Below are 22,286 nucleotides of genomic sequence, written 5' to 3'. Positions count from 1 at the left end.
GCCCTTACTGATGAGTTGAAATTCTACCTCCTCAGTGCAGCTATTTTAAGGAAATGGCCATATTTCCTTATATAAGAAATCATCAATCTCCTGCATTTAATGAGAAAAATATCATTATATTGTGGATTTCTTGGGCAGCTCTAAAAGCATGATTGCACCTCACCAAGACACTTGCAGCACTTCCTTCAGTAATGGATTTAATCTGACAGATACACCTCACCAGTGATGTATGTTAGTATAGCTGGACTCCAGCTGCTTTGAAAAGCAGAGAGTAACATGAGCTTGAGCTCAAATTATTAATAAAATGTGTATTTCTCTTTACACTCTAAGAAATATTTACTTCATTAATGTTGATGTATCAAGTGAAGGGATATTTGCTATACTAGAGCACTTTTTCTGGGAAGCAGCAGCTGAACTATAAATATGTATTTGGCAAGGCTTTGTATGAGGGAGGCCCCTCCATCACAGTGGCTTAATTGTTCAGTTTATCCGGAACACTGCTACAAATGAAAAAAATAGTGCAACTGTATTTATATTGTTGGGTATTAGTAGAAAAAATAAAGGAGAAATTGGTATTCAGACTATGTCAGGTTTTCTGTTTATTTTCAAGAAGTTGTTGAATGGGAAATTTAATGAAAACACTTTTTCCATAAAATGTAAATTTTACAAAAATCCACATGATCAGAAAGCAGTGCCTGCATTGGTGGGTAGTAGAAGAGGAAAGTGTTTTAAGGGGCAGACACATGCAGTTGGATCAGCTTTGTTTTAGCATTTCAGGTGAAGGAAGAAGATTGCACAGCATTTTTTGCCAGCATGTAGTTGATATCCTTAGATGCCAAGAACTTCATACAGTATATGGGTTTCTCCACATTTTCTTTCATAGGGCTCTTTTCCCATCTGTATAGAGTTTGTGAGGTTGGATTTTGTGCCCTCTCAACTGGACCTAATTGGTACAGAATAGGCAAGCTTTAAAACCAACCACGGCTTGGTTGAGCGCCCTATGCTTCAGGTGGCCATATGCATATCTAAAATAACCTGTATTACTTGTTATGGCAGGGTTTAAAAGCTTGTACATGATTCATCTTGGTCATTAAAAAGCAGTCCTCCATATTGGTGTGTTCCACTTCATGGGACATTAGCTTAGTTGGTTAGAGCATGGTGCTAATAATGCCAAGGTTGCATTGATACTGGTGATATTCTTGGAAGTTCCTTGGGAGAGCTGCAAGGGAAGTACAGGTGAAAATGGTGCTACCACTATTATAGGAGACTTAATTTAGCTGAAAAGCGCTCGTGGCTCAAGAAGTTAAAATTACAGCTGAAACTGAAAACTTCAAGGTTTTAATAAAAAAATTAGATTAAGGCAAGCAGAGCAGAAAGGTGGGCTGGAATAGTAATTTCTGTTTAGCGCTGAAAAGCAGCTTCATGAAAAGATTATTCAAATAGTGCATCTGCAGGTGAAGGTTGTCACACAGTGCATGAAGAGAAAGGGGAATGACAGGAATGTGTGAATCCCAGCAAAGCGGTGTGGGGTTTCCCGGCAGCAGAGGGCAGTGCATCCAGCGTGGTGTGCGGCCGGGATTTGGTCCTGCATGGGGAGGCTCGGCCTGGGACAGCCGCGCTCCGTTGGGGTTGGAAGTGGCTCCACGGCTGCGATTTTAAATTCCGTAGCCTGGTTAAATGTGTGCGTGAATGCATGCTGCATCTTGATATCCGACTAAAATAGAAACACTGGGGTTTTATAAAATTGGATTTTAGAAAAATTGCAGATCTGTGTTAATTATTTCATGCTAATGTAAAACCTTTTGGAGAACTACACTCAGATTTTCATTTTGATCAATCACCCTAATATTTTAAGAAGTGTCTTGAATAAGTTTAGGACTCTCTAAAATCTGTGAGGAATGCTGAATGTATATTACAGTAATTTCTCCTAAGTGCATAAGCAGATGGGAACCTTGGAGAAAATAGAAAAGAGTAGAAATCGGAATTTCACCTTGAAAAGGTACTCCAAAGCCTCTAAGCCTGAAAGTAAGTGAAAGTAATAGCGAATTCTTCTTTGAATTCTATGGTAATAGACTGTTTTCCTTACGTTCTTTAACGTGTCTCTATTGTTGACAGTGAAACTCACCTTATAAGGAGTTTTCCAATACTGAATAATGAAAGCTCTAAATGAGGCTGTGTCTTCTTTCTTTTCACCTCTGGTCATTTTAAAAAAAGTAAACAGCTTGGATGATAGAAAAGGATGGTGGAACTGGAGAACACTGATTATATAGAGGATCTAGTGATCCCTCTAATGGAAGGTCTTTCAGTAGTGGATCTTTATCTTTCTCTTCTTCAGAGTCTTAAATTACTTCTCCAATTTGCTGGATCTTTGATTTGCTTCCTTTGATTCTTGCATGTACCTTCTTGGCCTTGACACCTTAGTTTGACTGGGAAGGTGAAGCAAGGCAGGCAGCGAAAAGAAAGAGGAAAGAGCCTCTGTCTCCATGTAGGAATTAGCCATCAGGTCATGCCTGATAGCCCATTTGGGATTCCTTGTTCTTGAGGTGAAGTGTTACTTTTGAAGAGGAATTCATCTCCTCTGCATAATTAATTGCTCAGCGCAGGTACACGTTCATGCATGAAAGGACTATTGTTAAAATGTAAATGAAAGAGTCATTTGCAGTTTTTTACGTACTGGAACTTATAAAAGGAGAAATAATGTCTGGAACAAAAAATCACACTGAATTACTAAACTTGCACCTTTGTCATGTTACCGGAATTCCAGAAAAACACTGTAAATTCTTAGTGCAAAATCAGATTCAAATTTTGGACTCCAGCTGAAAACAGAGACAATAATATGTTGCAGAATTTATGTAAAACATCATGGGGTTGGAAAGGAGATTTAGGAGTACAGGGAATTACCTGCACTTGTGAACAAGATGTTTTGGTGACAAAGTAGCATCTCTAGTCTGAGCTGCTACATTTTGCTGTCTCTAAGCAGCATTATCCCAGCAACAAAAGAATCGCTGGAGTGATAGGAGGAGAGCTTTGGACAAGGAATCCCCCAGAGTGGATGGGGAGTTGGTACACTGAGCATCTGTAGCCATTTTTCATCATTTCCTCTAGAGGGGTAGGAATGTGCTCTCTCCCATCTCTTCAGCTAATAATGCCTTTGTTTTCCTCTCACTGATGGCTCTACTGTATTCCATTTCTAAAGTGAGAGTGTAGGTAAGATTTCATGGCAGACACTTGATGGCCATGCCCTCAGGTGTCATGCTTGTCATCATGTGAGCATGATACTGTTTGGCTATAAAAAGAAACAGTACCATAGATATTTAAAGCAAATGGTCTCTCTGTTTCTTTTTTTTTTCCCTTAACAGTTTTCTAGGGGTTTTTGACTTCTGCCATGTTATCCCATAAAAAGGGTGCGCTTCAAGAATCAGTAGAGAGAGCTGAAGAAGCCCTATTCAACGCAGAATTATCAGTCTCCTTTATTCACTCTTCTTTCATGAAGGAAAATTCCATGATCTTACCTTTCTTTAAGTTACCAGTGTAATTGATCCAATAGTGAGTATTCCAAACACTGCAATTTCTGTCTACCTTTTTTCCCAAGCAGTGGAAAAACAAAGAAAGACGAAAGGGAAGAGTTTTTCCCCATGATGATATTTGCAGTATGCAGAGTGACTTAAGAGGTGGGGACACTAATACCAGATGACTGAGATACCGTAACACCTTTTGATTTCTATGCAGCAGAAATGACTCTTACTTTAGAAAGGCAGTGATACATCCTGTTAATAACGATAGTCTGTGTAAGTTGTGGTAAGAAAAAACAAGATTTTGAATTGCATAAAACACATTCAGGTTTGCAGAATTTTTGTGGCTTCCATCAGAATAAAAATAGGGCTTCACATTATAATGAACTCAGGGGAATTTAACAGTAGTCAGTAGTGAAGGGATTAGGTTGTTCATGTGACCTGTGAGGATGGGTTGAATGGCAACTAGCCTTCTCTTGAGGAAGTGCCTCAGCTCTTGAATGAAGGATCATGTGTACATGGGGGAATTCATGCTCTGTCTTGGACCTCAGGTTATTTCTTTTTCTTTTTTTGCAAAGATGTAATTACAGTGTAGGTGTTCTTATGCAAAATGACCAATGTTCTTTTGCATTAATACATATTGTAGAAAGTGACTTCTCCATGCCTTTCACCACAAATGCTAAGCTGTGATTCAATTTGTAACTGTTGTAAGCAAATGGCTGATGCCATGGTGGGATAAACGTGATGAAATGCTGATTTTCTTTGTTGCTTTGGAATTAAAGTAATTTCATAGGGATGGGGATTAAAATTTTCTTTTGTATCTTAGGAAATATTCAGGAAAGGTTTGCAAGATGGCCAAAGATAATAATTACAAAATTTGATTGCTCTATAGGCTGAAGCTGTATATGGAAGGAATTGGTCTGGGGTGTTTTTTGAGAGAAAAATACATAAAGCAAATTGTGGTGCTGAAACCCAAACTGTGTTTGTTAGTGTCCTATTTCTGATAATTGTTCTTTTTATAAAATAACTGGCATGGTAACTAGTTTGGCAAATACTTCTCATGAGGTTGTGTGAGAAGTGAAGCTCTTAGAACTTCTGATTAAAAAAATAAAAGGAGGGGAACACTGGCTACACAAAACCCCTCATCCTATCAATTACTAAGTAATATTCAGACTTTAAAGAGTATATTTGTTCTATAAGAACTTCTGGGATTTGTGTAACAGTGGGAGTCCTATCTCCTTTAAGAACCAGTCTTAGGGGAAGGTGAAGGTATACACCATCAGCTGGGTGGTCTTTTTCTCTGCCTGAAAGCCAAATTTAGGCTCTTAGGAGGACAGACTGCAGAAAATGAAAAAGATTAGGTGTTTAATTCGCCACTTTGTCATTCCTGCACTCTGGGGCCTGTGGGATTGGGTGTATCTTGACTACTCTACTAACAGATGTAGCTGAAGGACATCAGTAGTACAAAACAAGAAAACTTTATCTCCAGAAAATGCTAAGCTGCAGTACTTTCAAAGTATATGTATGCTTAAAAAAAATACACAGGTGCAAAAAAAAAAAAATGGAGACCAGCCATGACTGTCCTCTAGTTAGAAATTAAAATGAAGAAGTGTTGGGGTTCCACAAAGACTTTTGCAGATGTGTTTTAAATGGGTGGAGTCTACACATTTGCGACTCTCCATGAATTCAGGAACAAATTAAATTTGGGCTCTAACTTATATGGAGGGTGGCGAGGCCCTTTCCATGGTGCTGAGTATTAGTGCTCATTAGTGCTGTCAATTTGGCTTACATAAATGCATCTCATTTACCATACCTTCAGGTCACCACACTCTTAGTGTGGAACAGAGTTTAAAAATCTGTTTAAAAAGCTCTTTTAAATCTCTCCAGGACTCTATTGCAAATATTCAGTTGCTAGAGACGTTAGTAGGAATACCTTAAATAATTCAGATAGCGAGGAAAATCGAGATTACAAGTCCAGTCATTTTATTCTAGAATGAGGTTAAATACAATATTACTCTTAATGAAAGAATGAATTTGTAACGTGGTCTAGATCATGTTCTGTAGCATGTATGAAATGCAGTAATGTTTTATGTGTGTATGCATTGGTATCCCACAGTATTATTTCCATTTTATTTCCACTGAATTTAAACACTGAAATAAAATACTAAATCTGTAAGTGGGCCCAGTTCTTTGCTGTTTTGAGCAGTTGTGTATAATGTTCATTTCCTATCTTGTCACTCTACAAAAATAAACTTGTAAAGAGATTGCAGCAGCTAAAGAATCAGTGATGAATAATAGATTCTTCTTTCCCCAGTCTCTAACATCTACGTATAGCGAGCACGTCTGTGCTTAGAAGACAACAATTTGTTTTTCTTCCTTATGCTGTAGCCTGCTTTTCATCAAGCCTTGGGAAATGTGGGCAGCTTCTGCATTTTGATGCTGGAGGTCTTTGTCAGGCTGATTTGGACTAAGCTTCAGTGGGTGGGATTTACAGTTGCCCTGTTAAATGTCTGTTAAACAGACATTTTCCTGGAAAACTAGTGCATGCAGTTATTGCCTGGGAATGTCAAATTTTTGGTATCCTGCTTTAAAATGGTGTGGACAAACAGTTCTACCAGCAGCATTATTTATTCTTAAATCTTTGTGTTGTATTCTTGAATGAGCTTGAACCAGCAACAGCATATACAACAGCAATAATAATATAATGGTTAATATTTTGTGCTGGTCATGCTTTTTTCACTCACTGAACTGTCCAAGCATTCTCTATTATATTTGATGTTCATGATATATTTCTTCCACAGCTGTGGTAATGTGGCAGTGGCTTGTTAAGCTTTTTCTCTAGAAACTCCCTTTGATTGTAGATTAAAATGTTCTCAGCTGCTTTTGTCTTGGGTGCAGTTTAACTGCCAGTCATTGAAATTAATTTTTTATTCTTTGGCGCTCTTATAATTTATGTGAAATATGTTTTCTAATACATGTTAATTTATCTTTTAAAACTGAGGACTTTAATTTTTTTCTTTATTAGCAAATCTTATGTTTCCGGTCAGTTCCTACTTTGGAAGAGTCATTTAGGTCTTTAGTCAGTAAAATCCAAATTACAATTGAGCATGTTTTAATTTGTTTTCCTTTCCCTCTGAAATATTTCCTGAGAGATACACAATCCTAATATAATGCATTACCAATGCTGTGTATTTTGACTGAAGCTGATGGAGAAAATGCATTTGTATGACTACTGCATGCAATGTGAAACATCTTCCTTCTTATTTTTGTAGAGACACAAGAAGTTTGTTTTGATTCCATGCTCTGTCTTGGATTTGCTCTTTGCCCTTGTATAAATTGCTTCACTTGTCTGCTGCATTGTTTCCTTCTGTAAAATGGAAGACCTGTGTCAGGGTATCAGGAGAAACATATAGAATATTCTCGACTGCCTTAATGCTGTGATTGCTGGAGTGAAATGTAAGCATGCTGCCAATGATATCAGTCTCCTAGTAATGTCTCAAATGATAGCCAGAACAGAAATTTAAGCTAATGTATTTCCATCCAATATGTGATGTTATTTATACATGTTTTTGATGAATGCAGAGACAATTTATTTCCAGACAGTGCAGTGCTTGTGCTGTCCTGCACCTGGCTGGGGTACATGTCCTCCATATGTAACTAATTCTTCATGGCTTTGACCAGAACTGAGCCTGGGCTGAGACAGGCTTGTCAGTCAAAAACTGTGCAAATTAGTTCACTCAGTCATGCAAGTGTTAAATGCACACACCAATTAAAAATTTGTACACAACAGCTTCACATTTTTGACAGTTGAATACTTTGTGTACTTTGCTCTAGCTGAAATTACAATTCCTTTCCTGTGAATATGTGTGCTGATGGGAATCAGTCTGATCACAACAGAGTACCAGTAAACTTGTTTTTCTGCTTTCAGAAACCTTTAAAGAAAATAATTTAATTTAACATGGTATTTTGCTTTGTAGCAACTTTCTTATCCTTGAGCCATTTGTTTATTGTTTATTAAAAAACTTTAAATGTGCTCCATCTTCATCAGTAAAGCTTTCTCCCACAACTCTGTAGATGATGTCAGCATCATTAAGCTCCATTAAAATAATTCTGTTTAGAATAAGTCTTCAGAACAACTGAAAATGGAAGCAGAAGGGATTTTGATTAATGCATGATGCAGTGTGTGAATGTGTCTGTGAACCATTCTATTCTGTTCTGTTTGAAGAGCATGTTTTTAGTTGTGGATGATGTTCTCTCATAGGTTTGTGTATAGCCATTGGGAAAATGCTTGTTCTGTTAAACAAAAGCCTTCCTCAGGACTTGAGGGATAATAAATTACATCCACAAGCATGAGGCAAATTGCCTGCTAGATTACCTTGTGTCTGTGCTAATCCCTGATGATGCAGACAGTAAGAGCCCACTGATTGTGCCTGGACTGATTGTAGCTGAGTAAGGAATTTCTGTGCTACTGCTTCCTCAGGCTTCTGCTTGGTCCTCTGTCCCAAACACACACAAGCTGCTGGTACCAAGCTTTGAGGCAGCAAGGCTAAAGTTGGTGCATTAGGAACCTGTGATAAGAAATGGAGAAAGTAGCGCAGAATTTGTCCCTCAAGTGATGGAGTAGGATATTCCCCGGTGTCCTACATAGGTTTCCCCTCTTATCAGTTACAAAGAGGTACAAAATATGGAGGAACTGAGTAGGGCATTCTAACTCAGTTTTGCAGGGAAGAAATGTAAGAGAGGAATATTGTAAGGACTGAAGAAGGTATGGAAATGTGCTGAGATTCTGAAAGGGAGAGGAGCAAGTGGGTGTTTGGGAAGTGAAAGAAAGAAAAGGAGGAAAGAGTCCAGACAGACATCAAGATAGCTGCTTGTGTATGAACTAGGTTTTGAAAGAAGGCTCCTAAGTTCATACTCATTCATGCTCTGGTGGTGTCTGGCCAGCCAGCTCCAAATTGTGCATGGTCCAAACCCAATACAGAAATAGCTTAAGTGCCCAGCTCTCTGTGAAAAGCTGCTTTGAAAAGCTGTATCAATGCCTGCATTACACAGTTTTCTTGGAAGCTCATGATCTCAGACTTCTAGTATCCTATACTGTTTTTCACGCTATGCGTCTTGCTGTTACAGTACCTGATGGGATTTAGTAGCAGCTGGAATTTGTCACATGTTGCATCTCTCTGCATATTGTGGTTTGCAAGAACTGGAGGGGTTTAGAGCAAGGCTAATACCAGTTTAGTCTTTTAAGTTTCATTATGTTTTAAAAAACAGTAGTTTCTCTAGTCAGAAATCAGATTTTTATTATTTTCCCTGTTTTATGATGTGTTGGTGCTAGCAGAATAGGTTTCCATCACTGCCATCAACCATCAGAATGGTAGAACCAAGTTAATCAGTGCAAGACAACAAAACACCACAGATGGGAATTTGGGAAACCAAAGCTGAACTGAACAATTGTATAATGCTGTTCATACTGGCAAACAGGATATGCAATTTTTAGCTAAGACCATCAAGGGGGATTTTGTTTGTTTGTTTTTTTCTTGGTTAGGGTTTTTTTTAAGTTATTTTTTTGATATCTTCTCCAGCAGTAGGTGATGGCCTGAAATTACTTTTCTACCAAGTTAGCTCTTTTGTGTGCTGTGACAGGTTAATGCTTTGTGCCTTTTGTTCTCTTACCAATATACAGGCTGTTTTCTGGAATAACTTCTTTATAATTGAAAAATATATGCTTTAAGCTTTACAAATTTATAGCACTAAGGAGCTTACCTGTACAAGCATTTGAAGTTGTACAGTGAGAACTGTATATTCGTTCAGTGATGTGAAATAATTAGAGAAAATTATTCTAATCTGAACACCAGCAGAGCTGCTGCTTATTGTGCTGTGATTCCAGCCATCTCATGGGTCTCAAAATGCATAGGTGTGGGAAGAATTGTTGGACAAATTGTTGTAGTCTAGACATGATCTGGGGGAAAATAAGCATGTTGTCTGGCTCTGTAAAAGAACAAGATATCAGAAGAGTATTTGATTTTCAGATTTAGCTGTTGGATACTCCTATTGTGCTTCATTAGACTTTCTGATCTACAGTTACTGAGCTAGTTTGGTGTGATGCATGTCTGCCTACCTTCTCAGTCTGCATACTGTTGCTGCCTTTTTTTTTTAAATAAGGATAACTTTACTTTTAAAGTATTCTTAATGCCTTTACACATTTTAAAGCTTTTTAGCAGAGCAATCCAAGTTTTTAACACCTGTGTCCCAAGAACAATCATACCTGTGTAACAGCTTGCTTGAGCTTCTTCCTAAGTGATTGTAAAATATATTCAAGCCCTGTTTCCCTATATGAATTTTGTATAGCTTAGCTATTCCCACTGGATGACCCCTGTGGTGAATATTACTAGAATATGTTAGTGGCTTCTGCACCAAATTAATGAAAGCACATAAAATAAAAATAATAAAGAATTGCTGATTGACCAGAACACTGATAAAGAGTAAAGATGTCTGTGTAATGGTCACCAATGTTTTGGTAGGTCAGACGAGTGCCAGGTTCCAGTGGTCACCTCCATAAAACAGAAGATGGGGACTGGGAATGGAGTGATGATGAAATGGATGAGAAGAGTGAGGAAGGCAAAGCTGCTGTTTCTCAGGAAAAGGTACCTTCTGTTTCTGCCATGACATTTACCCTCTGAAAGATATTCTGTCTTTATGTTAATTGTTAGTATTTCTGGATCTTTATTCCATAAAGCTGTATAGCTCATATCTCACTGCATTTCTTTTCCAGTCACGAAGATTGAAAGAGGCGGAGAACACAGAGGTAAAAATGTCTTTATCAATTTTTCTTTTCTGCCAAGTGTTTGAGTGAAGGAGTTTCTGTTTCATTTCTGCTGTTAAAAATGTGAATTGAGGTGGGGGTGTTGTTCTGCAACCTTGTATGGCAAGCACTTTTGAGAATAAAGCTGTATGTGATTGGGCCTGTAACAATGAAGTTGAGCACACAGTGGATAAGATGAATGGGAATTTAAAAGTCATGTTGTGTTTGTACCCAGGAGAATTCATGAAGACAGGTAATTTGGCTGGTTTTAATGAATCTTCATAACTGGATCATACTAATTGCTGTCTTTATCAGAGTAATGGTGACTGTATTGGAGTAGCCAGAAGATCTGCAAATAATTTTTAACTCTTTGGATTTGTATCACAACTTGTAGCTTATATGTAAATGTTTTATTCTGTACACAGTAAAATACTTTAGTATTGAAGCATATTAGATTAATTCAGAGGAATAAAATATGATATTGAATTTCATGACCCTGTGCTGAGAGTGAGAGCCTTACTGCTATAAATAATTGCTTAATAGGATTATGTCATACAGAAAAAATGCACTTTCAAAAATGTCTATTCCTTGGGTGGGTGACCTGCAATTTTGGATTCTCTGATTTTCATTGGTGTCATAGAAATCTTCTAAAAGACTAACAGCTTTCTGCCAGATTTGGTCCTGTTAGCTCCTGTGATGACTCAGTCTCTCTGCTGCAGATGTAGTTTACACAGTGCATCAGCATCTAAGATAAAGCTGAGTAGGAAAAAAAAGACTTTCACCACACAGTCTTTCTGTGTCTTATTGAGAGTTCTGAGTTTGTGACTCAGTTTGTACAGGTAGCTCATAATAAAAGAGCTGCTTAGTTTATGAAGGAGAAAAAAACCTCTGCTTGAAGGGTTCTGTTGATTTTTGTTTTTCTAAATGCTGCAGAAGATTACTTGGAACTACGATGAGTGCAGCTTCCCACTGTTGGGTCTTTGGAATGCATGTTCCTATGCATTGAAATAACATGTCTGTAGAAGATGCAGAAGTAGTAGTAGTAGTTCACATGAAAGGAAGGAATTTAATAGAAGCAGAAAAAAATCTGCTCTCATTTTAGTGATAGTGATAAATAATTTTCCAAATATTCATCAATATCTGTTGAAAATACAGATAATAAAAGATAGATCCTGTGTAACTTTTTTTAAAGTAGATTTGATATGGAAGACTGTAGCAGAAACAAACATATGAGATTTGTAATGCAAATCTTTTATTTTGGGAGGACTTGACTGTAACCTTTGAACAGGCACCTGTGAGTGGTGACAATGTGCCAAGTCGGGTACGAAATCATAGTAGTGTAGAGGATCCTGAGGTACCCTGTATGTGGGATACACTTTTGCTTAAGACTTCATATGAATGTTAGTTCTGAGAGCAGGGGAGGATATAACAGCATGAGGGAGGAGTGATAGTGTGAAAGATACCCATATTCCTGGGTTTTCTCCATGGAAGGCATTCTCTGAGCTGTCACGCCTGCTTTGATATACTGCTAATTCTTTGCATAGAAGTAGATGCAAGACTTCCTTAACAACCAAAACTGTTACACAAAAATAATGCGAGTTTCAGTTTGGTATTCTCACTGTGTGCATGTTGTTTAATACGTTATTGGAGCTTGATGCAAGATGGATTAAAAGCTACACTCAGTGCTTTAATGCATTATAATTTGTATCTCTGTAATTGAAATCTGTCAGTTTTTACTGGTATCAGCTATATTTTAGACTGCGTACTGAAAGTGTTTAAAAGGTTTCTTAGAGTTAGAGAATGTGTTAAATATTCTTCAAACAGCATGGAAAGTTTTTTGCAATTTTTGTTTTTTCCTTTTCATTTGACATTCTTTGTAAGACTTTTGCTTTTTTCTCCAATAGTGTCAGCCTGTTGTTAGTGACGACTATAGTGAAGTTCCATGTGCGGTGAATCTTGTCTTGAGATTAAGGTAAGAGATTCTTCTATTTATTTAGCTGTATTCTCTTGATCTCCCTCATTACTTTCATAATATTAACATAAAATCAGTGCTAAAATCTTTATATCTCTCAATATGACCAGTATGAATAGTGTTTCTGTGACTAATTATTGTCTTTTAATTGCTTACCAAAATAGTGTAAAATGAAAATCAGAATATGAATGTGGCTTCAGGCTAAGTGTACTCTTCATTAAGTATTTGCTTTATTTTTTTTCCTTGCAGTGCAGGAGCACAGTGAGAGTTTTTTAATGAGTTTCTTTCACACTTCAGCAGTCAGCTTCAGACAGAAATAAACCATAGCTGTATTACAAGTTGCCTACTGAAAACGTTTTTCACTGGCAAGTTTGATCAGCCATTGTGGAGAAGTGACTGATATTTTAGAAAATGGATACAAATATGTTGTCTGACTTAGTTAAAATTATTCAGATTACCTTCAAGTAAAATCAGTTTGTAACTGATATTATAATTGCTTCATTTTACTGTCTAGTTCTTGGATAAGGCTATTTTTTCAAAAGAAACTTTGATAACTTTTTATGTATTTATGGCCATTTTCCTTAAATGGCTAATATAAATAAAAAAACTTACTGCCATTCACTTTAAAACGTGCTTACATCTAGTTTCTGTTGACAGGATATCTATGAGAGGTTGTAAATTCTTAATTATTGCTATGGGGGAAAAGTTAAATGTTACTGGGTTTTATGCTAATAAAAAGAGCAGAAGTCAGAAATACTTAGAAAATTACAACTAGTATGTTAGAAACAAATAGCAGATTTCTGTGTAACAAATAGCTTTAAAACAGTGGCATCAAAAAATGTTAGTGTCCTAGTTTCAGCTGTTTATAATCAGAAAAAAAAACACAACTACACAGAATGAGTGCCAACCTCCAAAATCTATTTTCTTCCATTTTCTTAGACTACTTTTTTAGTGACAGCTGCAAAAATTGCGTGGCTGCCAAAGGTTGTTTATAAAAGGGAGAATTAATAAATTTTATTGTGGGGATAGAAAAGACTTAGAGATTATTTGGAATTATTTTAGTTGTCCAATTTACATAACTGCCCGGTTATGCTATCAATATTCTTTTTCATTTCTCTGCTGGCAGGAAGATGAAACCATTTACAAACAGACCAATTTGTACTGCTGTGTGGATGTGCCAGTGGGGTGCTTTGAGTACTTACAAATTATGATGAAACCTATGGAGTGATGAGTTTCTACCTAGTTACTTACAGTGTTGGCATATTCAGAGGGCAAACATTTTCGTCCTGCAAGTATAGAGATATGTCAGGGATTATGCTTTCAGCTTTCTGCAGCTCTTAAGCCAGAAGCAAAATAAGACTGATCCTGGGAGACTTGAGTTTCCAAGCTGTTATTTGCACAAAGAACTTTTGTTCTTCTTATGGATCCTCTTAATTCATGGGTGGGAAAAATTTCTTCTCCCTCCTCTCTCTAAAGGCAAGTCTGTAATAACTAGGTTAATGTGTTATAATTATGAAGGTTTAGGTACCTATTGGTAGAGAGGGGAAAAAACAAGACTTTCACTTTTAAGAATCAGGAAGTTTCTCTTAAACAGGAAAAAAAATAGTCTAAATAAGCAGATGCAGTTTGGAGCCTGGGAACATTGTTAGTGTTGTCTTGGAAAAAACCCAAAACCTGATGCATAATTTTGCAGAGTAAGTTTTGTTAATTTAACTGTCCTACTTCTGTAGAAAGAATGCTGTGTGATGCAAACTTCTGACCCCTGTAAACTCTGGCTGAGTCCTGTCTCAGTGGTAGGACGTGGGCGGGGTTAGAGGTCTTAGCACTGTGTATGTGGCTTTCCTTCCGGTTGAAGCCTGAGCATGTGAGTAGGGCCAGAGCTGGCACACAATCAGATGTGTGTGAGTGTGTATATGTTTGGGGGGAGTGTAGGAGCCCAGGCTATATACTAAGTAGCAAGCTTTTCTTTTAGTTGGCAGTCTACAGAGGATGAGGGCTACAAGTTCCCTATACCTCTGTTCAGTGGTGTAGATTCAGAGTTAGTATTTTAGCATTCCTTCATATTTGCTAACTTAAAGGCAAGAGTATTTTGTTTATGCAATGTTCTCCAGAGTTCAGAGCAGCCACTATCTGAGTGTTATATATGTTGTGTTTAGCAAGGTACCTTTGTTAACATTTGAGTTGTGCTTCCACTTTAGTATTGTCCCAAGACGGGGACAGCTGAGGCTGTTGCGAACATGGCAGGGCTGTGCAGTCTGCTGAATACCTGCCTGGATTTGTATTCAAATGTCTTCGGTCTTCAGTAAATTAGCAGAAACCTTATTTGGGGAATGGAGCGGATGATTATTTGTTAACTTGTAACAAAATACTTATATTTCTTCCATTATCAGATTACCTGTGAGGAGTTAGCTCATTTGCCTGTCAGTGTCGAGTATCTGTCAGTATATTGCTAAAAGCCTTTCCCCTTTGACCTTGCTGTGGGCACATTAGTAGTGGTCCTGGCCTGGCAGGGAGTGGTTGCCCCTGAAAGCAGAAGGCTCTGCAGATTTGGATCTAGGTCTTGCTGCAGTGAGCAAATTCAGAAAAGCCAGCCCTGGAGAAGTAGTGACTGTGGTAAAAGTGTAGTGCTGCTTTATGGGTGCAGGGTTAGAAATCTTCTTCCTCAACCCCTGTGTCTCAATATTTGGACCTTACTGCTCTGCTAAACAAAAGTCAGAGTAGGTTTGGAGCTGGCATTCTAGTGAAGTGTTGACAAGCTTGTACCACACTAGGTAATGTAAGTGACAAGCTACAGAGATGCTGTTTTGGGAAGACAGTAGTGTTCAGAGTATTGAAGTGTTAATACTCAAACTATTGCTGTAATCTGTACAATTCATTCAGCTGTGTTTTCTGTTCTTTTAGAAGAAATCTAGTTGTATGTGTTTTCTTCATAGAAGCCTTCCTGTGTCATAGGATGTAAACCTGAAGGCCCTCAGTCACTCCCAGTCAGTCAGTCAGTTAGTCCTGGACTACAGAAGTTGCCCTCTGCATTCCAGCAGGTGCAGCTGTCGTTATGCTGGGATCATTGCAGAGTAAATGGTCTTACATTTAGGGGCAGCTCTATATGGAGAAAGATGCTCTGGTCCCAAACTGCTCTCTTTGGTTGCAGTTAACTCTACTGAGTAAATGTTTTTTTTGTGCATCTGAAAGTAAAAATACTGGTAGTTTTGGCATTTGTAGCCAATAAAAGTGGTGTAAGTGACTTGCTTTGTGTTATGCAGGATTCCCTTGCAATTGTAAGGTAGTAAACAGCTAATACCCTCACAGGGTTTTCTGCATTTCTCTACCTCCACTGCAGATTTTAAACTATTCTGTTGATACCTTTTGGTGAATTGATCACTAAGTCACATAGCTTATAGAGACTAGAGCATGTCACAGGATTTTTGTGGGATTTGTTGCAATGAACCATAAGTTGTGAACCATATTAACAAGGATCAACTTAGATACAGTTTGAGGGTGAAATAATTTCCTGTGATGCTTCATCTACTACTACCAAAATTGATACTCATATAAACATTGTGAACATTAAATGCCAGACTTGTAGACTCAAAGCTCAGTTTATCATCCAAAATTTTTAAAATGTTTTCTTTTAAAATAATTCACTTGATGCAATCACATCATATAAACTGCAGTAGCTTGATGAGTTCAGAACACACTGGTTTTAGATGCTGAGAATTCCTGTTTAAAAAAAAGCTTTTGGAAGACTCTGGTATTAAATGCTTAATACATGCCATTAGTGTTTTAAAGCTCAAATGTAGTTAAAAGACTGTGTTTGAATTTTTGCAGTGAACTGAAAGCACCAGTTCTCAGTGGCTTGATCTGTAGCCACAGCATGGAACTATTACCGAGACTGAGCAATTACATTGAAATGCTGTTGCTTCTGTATCCTCAGCCTCACAGAGTAATAGGTATTTGAGAGTAGGGAGGATTGAAATCTGTAATCCAAATTCTCTCCAGTAAGGCTGTGCACTGTGTGTCTTAGCAGCAGACCCTGGCAGGAACTCCACAAAGAGAGGCTAAAGGCAATTGTCTGTGATTTAGTCCTGCAACAGGACTGTTCGTTCCAACAGGGAAAGGGAATGGAGAGGAATTATCACCCTTAATTTGAGATTTCCAGTATAACCATCAAGCTGTTACATTTAAAGATTTAGGAAGGTCACTGTCAGAGGATTTGACTACTTGGATTAGTAACAGAGATATTTAATGTTAAATTAGGAGACTTGTTAATGCTAATAGTTAAGAATTGCAAATTATGTGAAGCAATCTAAGATGGTAAAATTAGTTCATATGACAGGAAGATAATTTACTGACAGTAATTTGCAATGTCCCAGGACCTAATTTAATACAGTTCCTGCACACTAGATTAATTAAGCCTATGGAAGAACAAAAGGGGCAAATGGAATATTTTACTGGTAAATGAATATTTCTGTAATTGCGTATCTAATTTTAAAAAGTGTGTAGCGATAATGCGAAGGCAGACATCTCTGTAATGTCACTGTCATTTACATGTGTGTGTGTATTGCATACAAAAACATTTTTTCAGGTAATATGACTGGAAACTGTGTGTCATTTGCTCAGTTCTGAGCAATGTATCTGCTGTAGATCTGGCCAGGCACATACAAGTCCAAGAAGTAGCGAGTAGCCTGTGCTGCACTACAGCCAGAGAGTTGTTTGGACTTAAGTAAAATGGGATTTCCTCTGTGTGCCAGAACACAGACAGTGAGGTTCATTAGCTTGAGCAGAAGCTCACTTGCTCATCTTCCTGCTTTTATGTAGGCCTAGTTTTTTTATCTCTTTCTTACAGAAAAGTAAATGTAAAGTTACAGCAAAAATGTACTTAACTGGAGATACCTAGTAGAGCTACTCCTGTGTTGTTAATGTTTAAGTTTGAGGCTTAGATTTGTAGGAGTGGAAACTCAAGAACTATAAACAAGCAAACCTTCAAATCTGTTCTGGCTAGAGGTGGCATGAGTTTGATAACTGGGTTAGGGTACTATAAGCCAGAGTTCTCAGTGCTCTTTTTTTTTGTTGTTGTTTTTTCTTTTCTCCTTCTAGTTTTGCTGTTAGAGTGGCTTCTGTTCTCAAGTGTATTTATGACAAAATCAACAAACAAACTCCTAGCTGTGTGGTAGATTTACAACTGGAAAGTAACAGAACTTGTCTATAGTCTGGGAATTGATCCCAAAACAATCATAAATAAAAACATTTGTAGTATTCTTGAAATGCATGTCCCTATGATTACAGTATTGAGCGCTGTCCCATGTTTTATTTTGCCATCACCTCTAAGGTTTTGTCCTGTGAATCAGTGAGGGAATGCAGCTACTGAACTGAATTTTATTTTCACAGCATGGAAACTTCATTTAAATAACCTGTTTAATCATGATTAAATCATTACTGAAATCAGTAAGCAGGAGCCCTTGATTAAACTATTGATTCTAATCCTGCTTTCTGTTTGTACCTCTATTATTTCCTTCAAAGCTTGCTCTTTAAAAGTGATAATTTATGCATTTCTTGTTCACTGCTTAAGTATATTTTTATGCCTTGTGTATTTTTATTGAAAATAAATTAAAAATTGAAAAATTCATTTTAATTATGACCTAAATAATCCTGTATGCAGTTGCTATACCATAACTTACTTAATTAGATAAATGGTATATATATTTGTTTATCAAAACAACTTTCGTATGTAAAATTTATAATTATTGAGCCAAGGAATCAATGTATTTTTTCTGCTTATTAGATCTGGATTATCAAGAAAATTTACATGTCTAAATATTTAGATGGAAAGGAATTAGGCTTTTAACCTGTACAGCTGTGGTTATAAATTATGCAGGCAATTGCCTTTTGGGATGTTGCTGATAGTGAAATTTTAAAATCACTAGAGCTTTTTTGTTCTATTCTGACTTTTTCTTGTACTAATTACAAAAGAAAAAAAGGAGGGGGAACAAAAACTAACAAAGAAACCTAAAACTTCAACCCCCAACCTTCTTTATGTTAAGGGAAATACTTTAAACTTGATTTGATCTCAGTATTAAAAGTCATTTTAGTTGTATTATTGAGGTCATGTAACTTAATGGTCAACTGTAATACTGCTTGCATTTTGATAATTCAAAATTTAATTCTAAATAGATATTTTTCTAATACTTTTAAAAACATTGCTTTTATATTGAGTGACCACAGTGTTATGTCTTCATCCATCTGCTCTAGAGCTGGCTGTGAATGTGGTGATGTAAAACATTATTTGAAGTAATTTTGTCCATTTGTTCCCAGTCAGTGTTGTGGTCCGTGTCTTTCCACTGGCAGGGTTGTTCCTGGGACCGTATTGGGTTGCTGTAATGCAGTCAGATTTTGGTCACTTGGTTTGTGGCTTCTGATTTTTTTGAGGGGAAGAAAAAACTTACTGAACTCATTTTATTGATCTTGTGTTGCTGCACAAAGCACCTGCCATTGCTGCTTTAGTGGGGCCAGGGAATGGCCACTGAGGTGCACTGGGACACAGGTGGGACAGGAACTTAAGATAGGAGCAGACTTTGCTGGTGAAGCCGATTTACTAGGAAGAGAAAGTTTGGCCTATGGCAGGAAAACCAAGTGAAACCTTTGAAGATTTTAGAACAAAGCTTAGACTTTTTTCCATGCTTCCCACTGGTTTTGATAAGGAAGTCAAGATCCATGAATTTTAGAGGGATGATATGCAGACTGTCATAATTTTTATGGTGCCTCAGATGTCTTTCTTGTTTACTTACAAGACTCCTTTGGTTTTGACAGTAAGGTACTGATGGGTCATCAGGAGTGTAAAACTCAGAGCCAGTGGCATTGAGAGGATGCACACATCCAGGGAGTTTTTGATTCAATATGTTTAAAATTTCCTTTGATTTGGATAAAGCCAAAGGTTTCTCTGTGCCTTCTCCTTAAAACCTGTTATGTGCATGGGGAACTTACACGATTTTATTAAAAAATACATATACCTGTAGAACTTGTTGCAAGTCTTTTGTCTTGATTTCATTAATGAAGTCACTTTTCTAGAGCTATATGCTGAAGTGCCCTCAGCCTCCTGTCAATGACCGGCCTTTCACGCTTTCTGATTTAAAGAACTGAAATTTTGCTTCAAGCATTGTGGTTGTTTTTCAATGCTGTACTTGAAGAATTTGTCACTGGAATAACAGGTTATAATCCCTCTTCTTGTGTACCAGGCATGCACAAGCAAACAAAGTAAGCTTTCATGTGCTTATCTGTGTTGCTCTGGTATTTCTTATCAGTCAGATAGATGGTGCATCACTTCAGTCATGCAGGTAATACAGGTTTGACTTCCTTAAGATGTGCAGCAATCAATAATATTTGGTATCAAGAAATACAGAGATCTTTTAGAGACATACTCATTAAATTATAAGCAAATCCAGAAAGGTGACTATAACCACAGTGTGCTGTAGGTGTTTAACAAAGTGATCAGATTCTGTGCATGATGTCCTCTCTGGTATGAAATGCTCTCACTGCATATTTCAGAGTGATTGTTTTTTAACATTACTAGTGCTATCGGTACTTGACTCCATTTTTTTCTAGGAACAAATGAACCAAGTGTGGAGGTTTTGCCACATTAATAAATTCTCAGTATAACTGCATACTGTCCTTCATTGTATTTCAAGTACTTGTTATAAATTGACAATTTTCAGAAGTTAAATCTTTACCACTGCTCTTAAAAAAACTTTTTTGCTACTTCAGGAATAATTTTAGGGGAAAAAACCCTTAGGATCAATAATGCCATCTCTGCAGCAAAAAATCCTGATAGTTCTTTGACTAAGTTGTTTCCACCTGCTGATACATGAAAGCAGGTGGGAAGTGTGAGCCTCAAAAAAGAGGATGCAAGTGAATCCTGCTTTTTGCTGCCTGTGCAGTGAAATGAGTCACTGATAACTGAGGCAAAAAATACTGTTTGTTTCAGAGTTTGCAGTTTGATTTAGCTGGGAATGAATGTAACAAGGAGAAAAAATGGAAGGGCTTTTAATGTTCTGATTTAGCTTCTGGCATCACAGCTGCAGAAAGATAGATTTAGATATATCTAAAATATCTCTAGTTGTAACACTTGTATGTCACAATATGTAGACTTGGATCTGTAAACCAGTGGATGGAGAGAAAGGCTTAATGTTCATATGTCACTTCTAAAATGTTAAACATTGTTTTGCAGACCTACCTGACGGTACTTGCATGTATCAGCTCGTTTTCTTGGGTTTCCTCTAACACACTACTCGTACATTTTCTTAGTTTTACTGTCACATCCCATCTGTTTTTCTAAACTGAAAGCACTCTGGTTTCTTTTGAGTCTTAGGCAACATGGGGCTGTTAGCTATGGATAGAACCATTGTCAAGTCCTTTCCTGAGGGAGGAGCTGTCAGCTGCCCTGCAGCCGTGGGCACTGTTCTTAGCTGATCCCATTGTGACCATAACAGTCCACTTGGTGGCTGCTTTTCTAGTGTACCCTTGCCTTTTCTGCATGGTAAGTGGCATACCGACAGTAAATCTTTGAGGTAACTGCTGTCTCATCCCAACAGCCCAGCAGCCAAATGACACTGTTTCATTGTGACAGTGGCTGGTTTTCAGCCCTGAAAGAGCCGTCTGGCTGTGCTTTGCCTTTAGTGTTGTTACTGTCTCTTCATGTGTACTGATTAACAAGTGTGTTGCATCATTTCAGGATTTGCTCTTTACTCTGTGACGATTAAATGATAGTAGCAGTTTTGTATATTTAGCTGTTAAATCCTATAACTTGATCTTGAAACAATATATGCTAAGCATAATTCCTTCTTCCAGTAAAATATATAGAGGAGGGATACGTTGTAAACCTATGGAGTTTTTTCAGAACCACTGAAGTAAATGGTAAGATTTTAATGGACTTCAAATAACTGTGTATTTTAGGTCTACATTCTATTAATAGAGATATTTTAGTCCCACTCTTCTTGGTGTCAATCTGGAAACAGTAAGACTTCAAATATCTGTTTTGCTCTTACCAAAAGTTAACAGCAATGCCTTTTCATTTAATCTAGAATTGACCTGAAGTGATGGAAAGTAAGTTGAGGAGAACCATCTTTATAGTGCTGAACAGACATGATCTGCTCCTGATAGTATGCTAATGTGTAATGAGGAGCCTGGTTATTGATTAGTAAATGACAACTGAGCATGAAATAAAGGGATTTACATAAACATGTGGTGAATCCTCAGGAAGCTAATGCTTCTTTACACTAAGTGCTCGGTTCTCTTGGTGTTTGCGACCCCACAGGAGCTTTAAAGTTCTGATTCACCAAATGACTTTAATAAACAGACTTCCTCGTAACTACTGCTTTGGTTCATCTGTATGCATGGTATTGTGACTTCAGATACCAAGAAGAAAAGGAAGGGGAGGGCAGGGAAGAAGTGAGCTGTGATTTTTGTTGGGGTAGGAGTGGGTTCTCACTTCTCTGCCCTAGCTGAATAGCCAAATTCCCACCAACTGAAGTATAAGAATATTGCAGGGCAGGCAGAGTAAAGGTACAGAAGATTAAGATGCCAGGCCAAATCTGGACTGTAGGACCAATGGATGCATTTACTTTCAAACATTTTACTCCCACATCCTCTTTGCAATACTGAAAGTAAAATGCCAGTTTGCATTTCACTGTTTCATGTGTATTAATTGTTTGGTAAGTACAGTTGAAACAAAGTTTTAATTAATCAAAACTGAAATAAGAAACAGGTGCTTCATACCTTCAGTACAGTTATTTAACACTTAAACAAAGGGGTACAGCATCACTTAATAAGGATTTGCCTTGAATGGAGCTATCTGGCTTGTCAGACAGTAAATTCTGCTGTTAATAAAAAGTAAGGACATTGACTCAAAAATACAGCACTTGTGAAATAAACTAGCACTATAAAAACAAGGCTACAAAGGGAACCACGCTTATCTTGTGGTTTATGCCTTAAGCATGTAAAAGGGAAAAATGAG

General features: G+C 37.4%; 1 protein-coding gene across 4 annotated transcripts in view; it reads left to right on the top strand.

Annotated features, from left to right (window-relative positions):
* The window catches only part of STK39 (serine/threonine kinase 39), an 83,486-nt gene that overhangs the window by 37,729 nt on the left and 23,471 nt on the right, over positions 1–22,286 (top strand). For all 4 annotated transcript variants that reach the window (XM_071562342.1, XM_071562340.1, XM_071562339.1 and 1 more), the window contains 3 exons: positions 10,031–10,153; positions 10,282–10,314; positions 12,216–12,283. In XM_071562342.1, the coding sequence (XP_071418443.1) occupies positions 10,031–10,153; positions 10,282–10,314; positions 12,216–12,283 (224 nt within the window). The remainder of the gene's footprint in view (positions 1–10,030; positions 10,154–10,281; positions 10,315–12,215; positions 12,284–22,286) is intronic.

Source organism: Pithys albifrons, chromosome 8 (assembly GCF_047495875.1).
Source record: "Pithys albifrons albifrons isolate INPA30051 chromosome 8, PitAlb_v1, whole genome shotgun sequence".
Classification (NCBI taxonomy): Eukaryota; Metazoa; Chordata; class Aves; order Passeriformes; family Thamnophilidae; genus Pithys; species Pithys albifrons.
The sequence above is the reverse complement of the archived record's forward strand: the minus strand, read 5'-3'. Positions and strand labels throughout refer to the sequence as shown.